Below are 14,358 nucleotides of genomic sequence, written 5' to 3'. Positions count from 1 at the left end.
TTTTGGACAATTTGTGGAGGAGTTCCTTTGCCAGGTGTGTAGGGGTCTTGAGTAAGACACACCACTTTGTTCTGCAGTGGGGTTATTTTTGTAGAGATGGGGTATTTTCAATTTAAAAAAGTTGAGGTCCATGGAGCTTTGGGGGTGTTTTCAGTAGTCAAAAATGGCCTCCATAGCCTGCACTTTCTCCATTCTTGGCAAAAATGAATACAGATAATACCCAGCAGCAGTTTTTTCAGGTTCTTTACTTATTCCAGAACAATTTTGAGCATTACCTAAGGAAGAGCAGCAAGGGGAGCGAAACTGCACACCTTCATTAAATGTGTTAATTTTTACTTTGAGCAAAATGCCCCTTGTAATTAATGTTTCATGTGTGTTGTGTTGTAGGGCAAGCAGGAAATAATATTTCTACATAAAAGTATTACTTTCTGCCCAGAAAATGCTATTCTATATACAAATCAACTACGTGTGAATTTTGTGAAGAATAAGTCTGCAATTGCCACTTTTTCTGCATAGGAAGCAGTTTTTCTTCACAGGAAATAAGACTTATGTACATTCTACAATGCTATTTCCTGGGGAGAAAATGCTGTTTCCTTTGAACAGCAAACATGTGTGAATTTTGCACAGAATAATTTCCACCTGCAAAGATCCTTATCAGTCCAGGATTCTTCGACATTATACACACACACACACACACATTTCCATCCCTAAGCTATAGCTCCAGTTTTTTCCATCATATGCAGGCTCAGTATGAAACATGGGGTTGGGGGGAAATCCCTCAAAAAAAGAAGAAGAAAGCAGATGACAGGACAGGTTGCAGGTCTGCAGATCTTCTCTTCTCCCTGTTTGCTCACATCTGGAAAGTAAACTGGCAAAGGAGTTGCTCAGTTGCCATGTTGCTTTCACTGACTGTCAGACAACTTTTCTCTATTGGTGCCTACAGGTGCACTCTCAGATGGTGTCTGTACTGGCCAGAATATTCCAGGAGCATCCCAAAGTATCCTGGCCCTGGAGCTGCCCTGATGTTCTCCCATTACCTGGGCACTCCCATTGTGATGCTGTGTGGCTGTTCGCACATGTGTCCCACTGTGCCACCTCCTTCAGCTGCCACGGCAGTGAGTTACTCACTATGAGGTCAGAACAAGGCACCAGTGAGCACTTTGCACTGCTGCAGCTGCATCACGTTGCACAGCAGGATGTGTTGTAAACAGCCATGCCGCACTGCTGCAGAGTGCTCTAGACCTTCCAAGAAGATCCATAGAAAAGGTGAGTTCCTTTAATCCATTATAAGAGAGAGATACCCTGGGTTCAGTGCTGAACTGGCTATACCTGTCCTCCTATATTCATATAAATAGGATGTGATTTGCAATTCCTAAGGCATGGAATACAGAAAGGGGGGAAACCACATTTCAATTACTATGGCTTAAACCCAATTACTTTTCCCAACTACAGTAGATCTGTTAAATCAGTGTTGATTCATTTAGCAATTGATGCATTTATTATACAAGATGAGGAAACTGGATTTAGGACTATATCTACCCAGAAAACAGAGGAGCAGCATAAAAACACAATTGAGTTGAATTTGACAGGAAACTTCAGTCAGTTTTTCAATAAGAGTGCTACAGAATGTATAAATTACATATTTCCAAATGTTTACTTCTCATGATCACATTTTATATTATTGACCATATACAGTCAGCCCTCCTTATCCACAGATGTTTTATCCACAGATTCAAGCATCAAGCAAATTTTGGTTTTGCCATTTTATATAATGGTCAATGGCATTCTTTTTAATGGGACTTGAGCATCCATAGATTTTGGTATCCATGGAGGGTCCTAGAACCAAACCCCAGCAGATGCCAAGGATCCATTATATATTTAAAAATGTGATGTGTGAAATGGTCCCAAGAGTATTCTTTTATTGTCTGTGTGCACAAGGGGATTCAACAGATTCTCCTAGCAAAACTGAATTTGAATGAAAGAGAGGTTCCTGCTTTTCTTCTTCTACTCATGTTTCATTCACCTGTACCTGCATGCATGATGCTCGAGAATGTGTGTTCAGAGTCTGACATTCACTCTCTGCCCGGTTGTTTTGATCTTCAAATTTATAAAAGCCCTGTAAATAAGAAAAAGAGGAATTAAGACAGAAATAAGGAAAGCAAAGCAAAGCACAAACTATTCTTTAATGCTTGTGGTCTTCCCTAGAATGAGCCAGTACACACCTTGGTAAAATATATATTTGGATTAAAATGCCCTGAAAGCTCCCAATGGAGTGGCTGGAGTGGTTCGAGGAGATGTAGTTCAAACAAAGTAGCTCTTCTAGTCTCTACCAGACATGCTTAACACACTACAGTACTAACCACTTTTAAATGGAACAATTTGCCCATTCAGAAAGGAATTAATGAAAATATTATCCATTATGGCTGCTCCCTAGGTGCTCGTTTTCAAGTTCAGCTTCTGTTTGGAAGCTTCTTCTTCTGCTTTGCATTTCTTCTTCTGCCTTAGATTATAAATGTGTACAGAAAATATTATTTTACTAATGTAATAAAATTACATTAAGCCTCTAACTTTCATTCTCACATGTAAGGATGAATAATTTTGTTTTAATAATAGCTTTCACTCCATTGTGGTAAAATCAAATATTTCCATGTGCTGTTCTCTGCACATTCACACATCCTGCAGTATTCTGGGGAAATTATGATGTGCAGAAATAAATGTGTGTGTGTGTGGGGGGGGGAATTGCATGAAATTTTTGAGTTTTGCACACACAAAAATGTCTCCTGCTCAGGAAAACTATTTTTATACAAAAACATGCATGTGTCATTCTGCATAGAATAACACCCATAACATTTCAGATTATGTGAATAGTAGAAAAACAATTCAAGAGATTAACTGCTATGTTATCTTCCTAATGGGTTTTCTCAACCATCAAGAAACCTTGTTTTTAGCTGGGAAATTAATGATTCATATTCTGACTATTAACACTTTTGGAAGTTTCACAAAGCAAACTGAACAAAGGTCAGCGAAGGGAGACGACAGTTAAATAATAGCACTACAGAAAGTCAGCAGCAACACTAAATAATTGTGCTTTAGCTCTGTATTTCTGCATAGCATAGCATTGGACAAGATGTTCTTTGTGGTACCTTTCAACTCTTAAGATTCTATGGTTGTATGATTCAGATTTCATTCTATAAAATCAGCTGGTATGTAATCGGTGCATTAGCTGGATGTACTAAACAGAAATTTAAGAATATATGTTGGGCCACAATTACGTGCCATAGAAAAACATACACAACTCCCATTTGAAAACATATGTAGAGTTTTAAAAATCCTATTTCTGGACAAAGCCACAAATAAATTAACATTAGAAAAGACTTGCAAAGACCATTCTAGTCCAAGGTCTTCCCCCCTACAACTGTGGCTATAGAATGCCCACAGAAAGCGCAAAGACAATAGTAATGCTCATAGTGAAGGTTTCATAAACTAATGTCTTCCATGCATGTATTTAACTCCCTTCACAAGCCTTCTGTGCAAGTGGCTACTGCCACTTGTGGGAGGAGATGAATTTCACAAATCAATTACCATGGTGTCACAAAGCTTCCACTGTTGATGGAAACTCTGTTCTCATGCTTGAGCTAGTGTCAGATCTATTGCTTTGATCACATTTATGTAATCCATTGCAATGGTGCCTTTACTGCTCATGACTGATTTATTCAGCTAAGGGTGCATCTACAATGTAGAAACAATGCGGCTTGGGAACACTTGAAGTGCTCTAGTTTCAGCCTATGAAACTCTGGGATCTGTATTTTCACAAGATATTTAGCCTTCTCTGACAAAGAGTGGTGGTGCCTCACAAAACTACAGATCCTAGAATTCTGTATGATGGAGTGATGGCAGTTAATGTGGTGCCAAGCTGCACTATTTCAACAGTGTAGATGTACCCTAGGTATCTGTTTGTCCTAGGTGTTCCTCTACTGCCTGCAGGATTCCTTGCAGAATGTGCCACCACTAGCGGAATACTTTTTTCTCCACTTCCATTACAATGAATACAACCTTGTCTCATAACTGTACTTTTTTTTCTACCTTAAAGCTAGTCACAGAAACTAATTAAAATCAATAAAGCTGGAAATTTTCCAACAAAAATGACATGTTATTTAAATTTAACTGAAAGACTTCCATTGGGGTTTCTGCATTAATTTAAATTAATCATTTGTAAAATGTGGAGCTGTGTTAAAGATCCAACAAATTTTCAATTTCTCAGCAGATTGTCTATCCAAAGCATAGTACTCCTGGATTACTGAAAAGCTGTTAGTACCTCAGAGTTGAATAATTACAATATTTAGGTTATAAGACTCAAACCACATACTCAATAATAGGTACATTAAGGGTTTAGTAACAGATTACCCCCACTGCCTAAACATGATAAAAGATCCATATTACTGAAACTTTCTACCACTAAAATCTGGAGGAATTCAGAACACTGTGCGAACACCTAAAATCTATGTGAACTAAAGAGTAAAACAAAACAAAACAGCGGAACAAGGGATTGGGAAGTAAAATCATAGATGGCATTTCCAGCTTCATTCTGATATGGCTTTTAGTGCAAGATTTTTAACTTAAACTTTAATGCAGGGGAAGGCAACCTGTGGCCCGCGGGCCAGATGCGGCCCGGCGAGGCCTTGGGACCGGCCCTAGCCCGATCCTGCCGCTGATTGCCGCCGGGGCCTTTGGCCTCTCGCACGCAGGGGCAAGGGGGGCAATTGTCTATAGATGCCTCAGAAACATGCATTTATATTAACATTTTCTTTAAAAAATCAGCAAATTTTTTTGTGTGTCCTCCACTTTTTTTAAAAAAAAGTGTCCACCATTTGAAAATGTTGTCCTACATTTGTCCCGGTTTATTTATTTATTTAATTTTTTTTAAAAATATTTAATTATTTATTTTTTGGCTTCGGCCCCCCAGTTGTCTGAGGGACAGCAACCCGGCCCCCGGCTCAAAAAGGTTGCCTACCCCTGCTTTAATGGCAACTTCACATAATAGTCAAAGTTCCTCCCCCCCCCTTTTTTTTGTTCTAACTGAAATTTAATTGAATTAGCCTTTAAAGCTTTTTAACAATTAATTAAACATACAAACCTTTCTAATAACTTTTTTATATCTGCTTATATCCATCGCGAATCTACTATGAATTATTGTGAAGTTCCAGTGTTAAGGCTGAGATAGCAAACATTCTTAACACTTCCTAGTCATGCCCCTTGCTGTGTATACACAATCCCATTAATCTCTACCATGTCCTCAACTCACCTCCCTATAGTCTGTTTTCCCACTCCCCTAAACTAAAAACACACTTTCAGAGTTGGGAAGCATTATGTGGTTGGCCTTTTTTTTGCACTTTTTCTTGCTCTATATATCTTATTTCAGATGGTGTGATCAGGCCATATTTTAAAACTTCGATGGCACAGTTTTATAGAAAAGGAAATTATTATATTGGCTATCTTATTTTGAGCCCTTTCCTTAAATGTCCCTAACAAGGGTCAGTTTTGCTTATTTTGCATGCTACATAACAGATTTGATTAGTAAGAAGAAATCAAACGACTGAATATGTTATTTGCGTTGTAATACTAAAGTGTGAACTCTTCCATAGTAAACCTGAAAATGGTAAATACCTTGCTAAGGATGATCCACATAAAGATGAGAAAAGAACCCCACTTCTCAGGTCCAAAACACACTGCAGAAATAATCCAGTTTGAGACCACTTTAACTGCCCTGGCTCAGTGTTAGGGAATTCTGGGAACTGTAGTTTTGTGAGACATTTAGCATTCTCTGTCAGAGCACTCAGGTGCCAAAATAAACTACAGGATTTCCCAGGATTCCCTAGCACTGAGCCAGTGCAATAAAAGGTCTCACACTGGATTATTTCTGCTGTGTTTTGGACCGCAGAGATAAAAAAGGCTAGCAATATGATTCAGAGTTTTGGAACATTGTTCCTAGCAATGTGAGCTTATTTAGAGAAGGCATGATAAAATTTTGCAAAATTTGGACTGCCATGGAGAAGCTGGACAAAAAGAACTTCTCAGAACATTAGATGTATAGCTCGCTTAACAAAACTGAATAGCACTAGAATCAGGACAGACAGAAAAATGAAGTTTACTTACTTTAAAAAAAAATATGTACACTCCTCTTCATTATAAGATTTCAGAGTGGTTTGCAAAAATTAAAGATACAACAACCATACACAATGGCTTTTCTTGTATTATTATGATCATATTTGTACTCTTTCTGACCTAGTTAAGAACAATTTTAAAATGATTGAATCATGATTTAATTGCAAATACAAACACTTCTTTGTGCCAGATAAATAACTTACAGAATGTGCCACTATGGTGGTAATTGTCACTGATCTAGAATGATTTACAGAGAGGGAAGATAGAACTGTGGATAAAATATAATCTTGGAAATAAAACTACAAATTTAAACACTAGAATGTATGGAGCTTCTGTGGCCATTGTTGGCTAGCCCTGAGGAGACCAAGAACAGAGGAAGGCTACTGCATACGGCTAGCTGCATCTGTCAAAAGTAGGATACAGCTCCATATTCTAGCAGGCTAGAGTGGGTTTTATGCTCCGTGCAAATGCCCTGGCATGTCAATGGCAAAATATGAGTGTGTGGTGGGAAAACTTGCCATTTAAATCCACACTGAGTCGTAATAACATTATCCCAGAAAGTTAGGGAAAGAAACAAAAATGCCTTTGTATCTAAAAGGTCAGTTGCATCCGCCTCCACTGCGTATACTAATACAAGAACAGAGATAAAGTTCTAACTACACTGAATGAAAGAAAGGTTGGTTTTGGTTTCTTAAACCATGTTCACCCTTCCTCTAGACCTTTAGTAATGTCTTCTTCTAAACAAATTGTATATAAATAGTTGTTACAGGGGAAGTACAAAGATGAGTAGTATTTTCCTTTTGTTGCTATGGGGAAGGAGACCTTTCACCATTTAAAAAATCAATATGTAACACAAAATGTCAGTTATGGTCTTACCTCTTTTTCACAGTTAGAGTTGAGCGTAAGCATAGCCATGGGGCTGTTCGGGGCGCTGCTCCCTGTCCCTGGGGGCATAACATGTTCACCTGGCTGGTTTGGGCATGGTAAGCTTAGTGCCTGGCTGGTGTGCTTGTTTCCTAATGTTGTAGAGAGATATTGTTTGACTTGCTGCCGTTGAGCTTGTTGGATGTGATACTTGGTAGGGTTTTCCAGGTGAGTTTGCACCTGTGGACACATAAACAAGAATAGCCTCATCTAGTTAGCATTTGTGAACTCAGCATTTTAGCATACACTGATTTCGGTACAGTTTTAAAGGTTGATCTAATATCGGTTTGAAAATAAAATAAAATGCACATGTTCACAATTCATTCAGATACACTGATTTTTTAAAAAAAAACATATAAATAAATGTAAATATACATCTATTTTTATTTTAAAAGAGCATCAGGTTTTATAGGACAATAACACAAATCGTCCAGGTCAATAATTTCAAAATGCCAGTAACATATCACAAATAACTTAACATGGAAATAAATATTAAAGATAAATCATCGTCGTCATCATCATCATCATCGGTCCCTCCCCCCCAAACTGGAACACAGTTGGAACACAAAGTGGCTTACAATTAAAAACATACAAATGTAAAAAGAAGAGCTGATGTGGGAATGGATTATGAGGGATAGGTATGTAGTTGAAGGTGAGCGTATAATAAGTAAGAAGAAGGTAGTTATAGGCAAAAGGATAAGGAAGGAGAGAATGATTGGAATGGAAGAATAAAATGGATAAGGTAAAAGGGAAGGACTGATTGAGAAAGAAGAAGAAGGAGAGGAGTACTGTAAGAAGGAGAAAGGATAAGGGATAATTAGATGAGTGGGAGAAGGAAAGTAGGAAAAGAGAGAAAGAATAATTATTGTTGATGTGGTTGTAAGATTGTTTGTTCTTTTTTGAATTTTTAAAAATATTTTAACAAACCAATAAACATTATTATAAATCAAAAACATACAAATGAATTATACAAACTATTAATTGCACATTACCCCAATTAAAAAAAACCTAAAATTATATAAAATTGACAAAATGTGTAGAAAAGAGCAATATGCTTAAGATATGAACAGAAAACAATGTTGACAAGGAATACTAATAGTCATTAAAGTCTTCACCCTTATCTATGTTGACCATCGTAACATAAAAATGAAAGCAAACAAACCAGACGTTCAGTCTCAACCATGTATGTGGTATTTAAGTATATATACATTGCTTCACTGCAATGTATTTCAACATGTTGAATAGGTTTTATTTGATTCAGCGGCTTCTGTTGTCATTCAACTGTAATAAAGTGAAGCAGTATCATGCAAAGAACCTGTATGTAACTAAATTCTTTTTAAATTCTAAATTCTACCTATATAGAAACTAGTAAGGAAATATAATTTCTATTATGTGTCTTTACTGTTACATTTTACTGTAAACTTACAGTAATGTAATAATGCATGTGTGTGACCCTAGCTGTACACAAATAAGTGGGTGCTGGTATTCATGATTGGGATAAATATTATCATCAGATGTATATTATATATATATATTTAAAATGGTAACTCACCTGGTAGTGATTATATTCAAGCATTTCCAGCATGACATTTATATATTCTTAGCAAGGCCAGGCAACCAGTTTGGCAGATTTCCTTTTATTTTTCTGCGACTTCTGTTTATGCACCATGAACAAGTTATCCCCGAAAATGGCACAAACAACTTGGGTATAACAGCTCAGGCTTATAATAACCTAAACTAATTAGTTATGCATGTAGAGAAACAAACTGGTCACACAGATGGTTTTCTCTCTTTTTCTCCCCTTCTTCTTCTTCTTCTCTCTTTTCCCCCCCTTTTCTGTACACAATGTAAGTTTAGCCTGAAAATTTTGGTACTTAGGGGTTTTTTATCCATGGCTTTGACGTCATGGTTTTTCATAAACATAAAGGAGCCTTTTACAGTGATGGGTTATCAAAGTCAGATTGATAGTTTGCTTAAGGCCAAGTCACTATTCAGCTTTCGTTCCAGTCATGCCAGCAGACAATGGTATTTTTCTTTAGCAATAGCCTTTCTTGTTTTATGTCTGCTGTTAAGACGACGCTGCAGAAAAACCACTAGGCAAATTTCTTTGCCATGCACGCTACTGCTAAGAAATGTTGCATCCTCCTGATAAGATGGGATTGGTGGTGCCTCCATGTTGGTATTCAAAGAATGGCTACATCCCTCCAAAGGTATGGCAAACGTTTTGGCTGATTCATCCAACAAAACCATCTGATGGAGAATCTGCACTGTAGAAATAATGCAGTTTGATACACTTCCAGCACTGTTGCTCCTTCCAATAAAATTTGGGGATTTGTAGTTTTACAAGGTCTTTAAGCCTTTTCTGCCAAAGAGTGCTGGTGCCTCACAAAATGACAAATCCCAGGATTCTGTAGGATGGAGCCATGGCAGTTAAAGTGGCAGCTGAATCTCCCTCATCTATAATTCTGAAATGTGAAATATTTCAAAATCCAAAATTTTTGCACATGACTGGCTTAGATAGTGACACCTTTGCTTTCTGATGGTTCAGTGTACGTAAACTTTGTTTCATACACAAAATTATTTAAAATATTTATAAAATTACCTTCAGGCTTTGTGTACAAGGTATATATGAAAGATAAATGAATTTCATGTTTAGACTTGGGTCCCATCTCCAAGATATCTCATTATGTACAGTGTGTCCGTGTCATACGCAGGTGAGGTTAATGCGGCTTTCAGCATACACTGAAAGCCACGCAGGGAGAGGGGGCGGTGCATCCCATAGGGATGAATGGGGCATGTGCCCGTGACACACACATGCCGCCATGCCACCACGTGCATGAGCCCCATTCATTTAAATGGAGCTCGAGCATAGGCGGTATTTGTTTTATGTGGGGGAGTCCTGAACAGATACTGTGTGTAAACAAAGGGCGAACTGTATATGCAAATATCCCCAAATATGAAAAATTCCAAAATCCAAAATACTCCTTGGTCCCAAGCATTTTGAATAAGGGAGACTCAACCTGCTGTTCTGTATTTCTACAGTATATTTGTGTAGATGCACCTTAAGAAGCATATGGTCATGCTGAGTGGGATGATGGGACATTTGGAGGGCACACAACTCCCATCCTGCTGTCTAATATACTGATTGAAAAGGACCAGTGGTCTTTACATGGTATAAGATTCTCATGATCTTTGACATATCCCTCAACAGTACCCCTCCCTGAAAACAATAAAAATAACTGTTATATTCTGCCAAAGGCAAATCAAGTTTCTACGTGCAGTGCATCTTGATCTGCACAGAATGAGAACTATTTGTCACATAAACACTTCTCCTCATCATACCAATCACTGAAAAGGATTATTATCAGAAGCATTCAACGAAAATAAAGTATTTCACTTGCTAAAAGACCAGTTTGTGAGAAAGACAGAAAGATTAATGATCATGGTTTATTAACCCTGGTCTGTGGGTAGCAGTTTCAGCTTTCAGATCATGAATGTGTATGTAGTTATTAGCACAAGTAAATACAGTTGGCCCTCCATATCTGCAGATTCAACCTTCCATGTCTTGAATATATATATATATATATATATATATATATATATATATATATATAAAAAGCAAATCTTGACACTTTGTCATTTTACATAAGGGACACAAGTTTACTCACTGTGTATAGTTGGACTTGAGTATCCATGGATGTTGGTTTTAACAAGGGTCCTGGAACGAAACCCCAGTGGATACCAAGGGCCCATTATACAAATATATTCATACACTGAGGATAACTAACAAGTTGTGACGCAAATCATAAACTCCCCTAAAGCTTTTGATGGCAATCATTAATTCTTATTCAGCTCTACAATTCCTAAGTGAGAATGGTCAAATGTATTTCAAGAAAATGGTCAAATGCTGAGAGAATGTTCACGTTTTGGCAGTTTTCTGTGAAAAATGTGTATGTGCAAAAAAAGTGCAAAACTAAGTACTTTGCAAAATATGCTATTTTCTGCACAATGCTGTTTTTCATACAAATAATATTTTCTTTTGCAAGAAAAGTCCCTGAATGCAAAAATTATAGGAAAATGCACATACAGTCTGATAACCTTGCCCAGTGGGAAGAATATTTTGAAAATTCTTTTGTTTTGCACGTAACATTACATCCTTAGTATGAACAGGACTTGTGACTAATTCCTGCAGCCTTGCAACACTGTCTTATATCTTATGAACTATGGTCAGGAAGATCATCATGGAAAGAAACTTTTGTGTTCCCTTCTCTATCTCCGCAGCTCCCTCTCACTATTAGAGCCTAAAGTTTCAAAGAAATCCTAGGCATGATCTGAGATGGGATGTGAAGAGAACAGCATCTCCCAGGCAAGCAAAGGGATCCTCAAGATTCTATAATAAAGTCCCAGTTGGATGCACAAAATGAAGAGGCACTACGGATCATATTGAATACATATGTTGAGTAAGTGAATGCAGCAAAAAGCATCAGAAGGAAATCAACTTGTGTTTTACAGATTCCAGCAAAGCTTTGTCTGTTTAGATCCTTAAAAAATCATGGTTTTCAGTCTAAAAAAATAAAAATAAAAATGGAAGTGCCACGACATCTGTTTGTCCCAAAGTGTAACCTATACTTTGGATGACAGACAACTGTCAGGAGACAATGGAGATTTTTACAACAGTGCTTACCGTGGGGTAAACACCGTAAAATGCTGGTAAAACATCAGGGAGTGCATGAGTATGAAAGCCTGACACGCTTCTGAAACGTCAGGGAATCGTCCCCTCGCCTCTAAAATCCATGAATTGTTCACAGAACAACAATTTCCTATGAACTGAAACTTTGTGTTCATAGGAAATTGCTGCTCTGCGAGTGATTCAAGGACCCTAGAGGCAAGAGGACAATTCTTTGATGTTTCAGAAGTGTCAGGCATGCTTCCCTGACATTTTACCAGCCTTTGACCAGCACTTACCCCATGGTGAGTGCGGGTATGAAAATCTTCAATATGAAGAAACAGAATGTTTTCTCATTTGCAAGGTCAGACAAAGCTGCATTTTATCATCCTATCTGTTTAATTTATATGGAGAACTTATCAGATAGAAGCAGGATTAGACTCAGAGGTAGCTGATATGAAAATTGTGGGAAGGAACAGCAACAATTTAAGATGCTCAGAGGACACCATATTGCTTCCAAAAAAATAGCAAGGACTTGGAATGACTGCTGGGGAAAATTAAGGACAAAAGTGTAAAAGCAGGGTTATACTTGAATATTAAAGAGACAGAAAATAATGACCACAGATGATTTACATAACTTTTAAAGTGGGTAACAACACCATTGAAATAGTTTATCGTATTTACTCAACTATAAGTTGATCTCAATTAGAAGTTGAGGACAGTTTTGGGGGCCAAAATTATGGATTTTGATATGTCTTGTGGATAAGTTGAGGGTAAAACTTTGAGGCATGTAACAAAGGATGTAGCAAAGGAAAAGAATGCCAAAGAACTTATAAAATTCCAGCATGCGTAACATTGGACCTTACTGCACTGCTCCCAGGGAGGTGATGGGTGCATGATGAAAGGGAGCGGGATGAGAACAGAATGGGTACTTTCACTCATTTTACTGCATGCCGGAATGCCGCCGCTGCCGCAAGTTCCCATTGTATTCCTGATCTGTCCCAGATGAGGCAATTTTCAGGAACGCTTCTGAACAGTTCCTGAAAATCACCTCCTCTAGGACAGATCAGGAACACAATGGGAACTTCCGGCGGCGGCGGCGGCATTCCAGCATGCAGTAAAATGAGTGATAGCACCCATTCTGTTCTCATCCCCTTCCCTTTCATCATGCCCCCTTCACCTCCCCGGGAGCAGTGCGATGAGGTCCTGTTTGTGCTCAAACTAAATGGATGGATGGATGGAGTGGGGATGGATGGATGGATGGATGAGGAAAAGTACAAAGGGTTCACTGCTCTAGAACAAGTATAACTCTACCTTCACCAGGGGATGATTCCTTTTAAAAAAAGTAAGAGTTAAATTTTGACCCATGGATATGGAACCATGGTAAGTCAACAAGTTTTGGGACAATTTTTGACTAAATGGTCGAGACATGAGTATCCAGTAAGTTGTTCCTATGCCCGGTTTATAATCTGAAAAAATTCGAACCTAAAACACTCTGGCAAGTAACCGATAAAGGATATTCAACCTGTATCTTGAATTGTAAGTTGTACCCAACCTATTAAGAATGCAGTTTTCATTGGTGTTTGGGTTGGTTAATACAAATACAGTGGTACCCCGGGTTTACGAAAGTAATCCGTTCCGCGGGCCCTTCGTAACCCGAAATCTTTCCGCAAGCCGAAAAAGCCATAGTCGCTAGGCGCTTGAAGCCGCGATCGTTCGTGCGAAAAAGCGCCGAAAACACCAAAAATTTTTTTCTAAGCCGAAAAAAAAAAACTAACCGGAACAGTTTTTTCCATCAGTTTTTTCGTATCCCGAAATTCGTAAGGCGGTGATTTCGTATCCCGGGTACCATGTAATAAAATTAAAATGGCTCCTGTTTTTTTAAACTATAGCCTTGTGCAATGTAACTACAATAACATTATATCTTTAATCAGCATTTGAGTCCGGTTCCACTTATATAAAGGAGATATGACCCCATTTAGAAAAATGAATAGAAATTTCATATACATTAGCTTATAAAAGACCACAGTGAATAAAAATGTACCACTATAAACCACAAACAGCTTTCTTCTTCATACTGTATATTCATTTAGTAAAACTGTGGTAGGCATGGGCAAAAAGACCATACCAGACTTCAAGTATGACAATATTCAAAGGAGAGGAAGCTTAATGAAAATGAACTTTTGTTCCTATAACATTGCCGTAGGAAGTTAGATTGATAATTATAAAATTCAAATACTTTTAAGTCTTGCTCTCATTCAATGGAACTTTTGTTTCAACAATGTCATGGGATATAAAGGAAAAGGTTAAAAAACAGAGATTTTAAACAATTTGATGCCAAAACACAAACCACACCACCCACATCAACTGAAAAGCGTTTCATGAGCATATGGGGCCTTTAAGGTAGACCTCTTCACTGGAAACACGTTCACTCAGTGAGAGCAGTCCGGAAACAGGATTTTGAAACCATTATAACCACATTAAAGAGATTTCTTCTTGTTACAGACATAGAGAAAACCTCTAATCAATGCAGAATTGATTTAATGCTTGAATCCCAATCCCTTCGGGCACATTCAAAATGCTCTTAAAAAGTTAATAATTTTGTT

The 14,358-nt window shown here is 37.8% G+C and overlaps 1 protein-coding gene across 9 annotated transcripts in view; it reads right to left on the bottom strand.

Moving 5' to 3' along the window:
- Positions 1 to 14,358, bottom strand: part of MITF (melanocyte inducing transcription factor) — a 256,829-nt gene that overhangs the window by 15,334 nt on the left and 227,137 nt on the right. For 5 of the 9 annotated variants that reach the window (XM_042451739.1, XM_042451744.1, XM_042451741.1 and 2 more), the window contains exons 3-4: positions 7,039 to 7,266; positions 2,024 to 2,116 (exon numbers count right to left, since the gene is read on the bottom strand). In XM_042451739.1, coding sequence (XP_042307673.1) covers positions 2,024 to 2,116; positions 7,039 to 7,266 — 321 coding nt within the window. The remainder of the gene's footprint in view (positions 1 to 2,023; positions 2,117 to 7,038; positions 7,267 to 14,358) is intronic. The other 4 variants (XM_042451742.1, XM_042451745.1, XM_042451743.1 and 1 more) reach the window with 1 other exon arrangement.

The sequence above is a fragment of the Sceloporus undulatus genome, chromosome 2, assembly GCF_019175285.1.
Source record: "Sceloporus undulatus isolate JIND9_A2432 ecotype Alabama chromosome 2, SceUnd_v1.1, whole genome shotgun sequence".
In the NCBI taxonomy this organism is placed as follows: domain Eukaryota; kingdom Metazoa; phylum Chordata; class Lepidosauria; order Squamata; family Phrynosomatidae; genus Sceloporus; species Sceloporus undulatus.
Note: the sequence above shows the minus strand (reverse complement) of the source record. Positions and strands in the feature narration are given on the sequence as shown.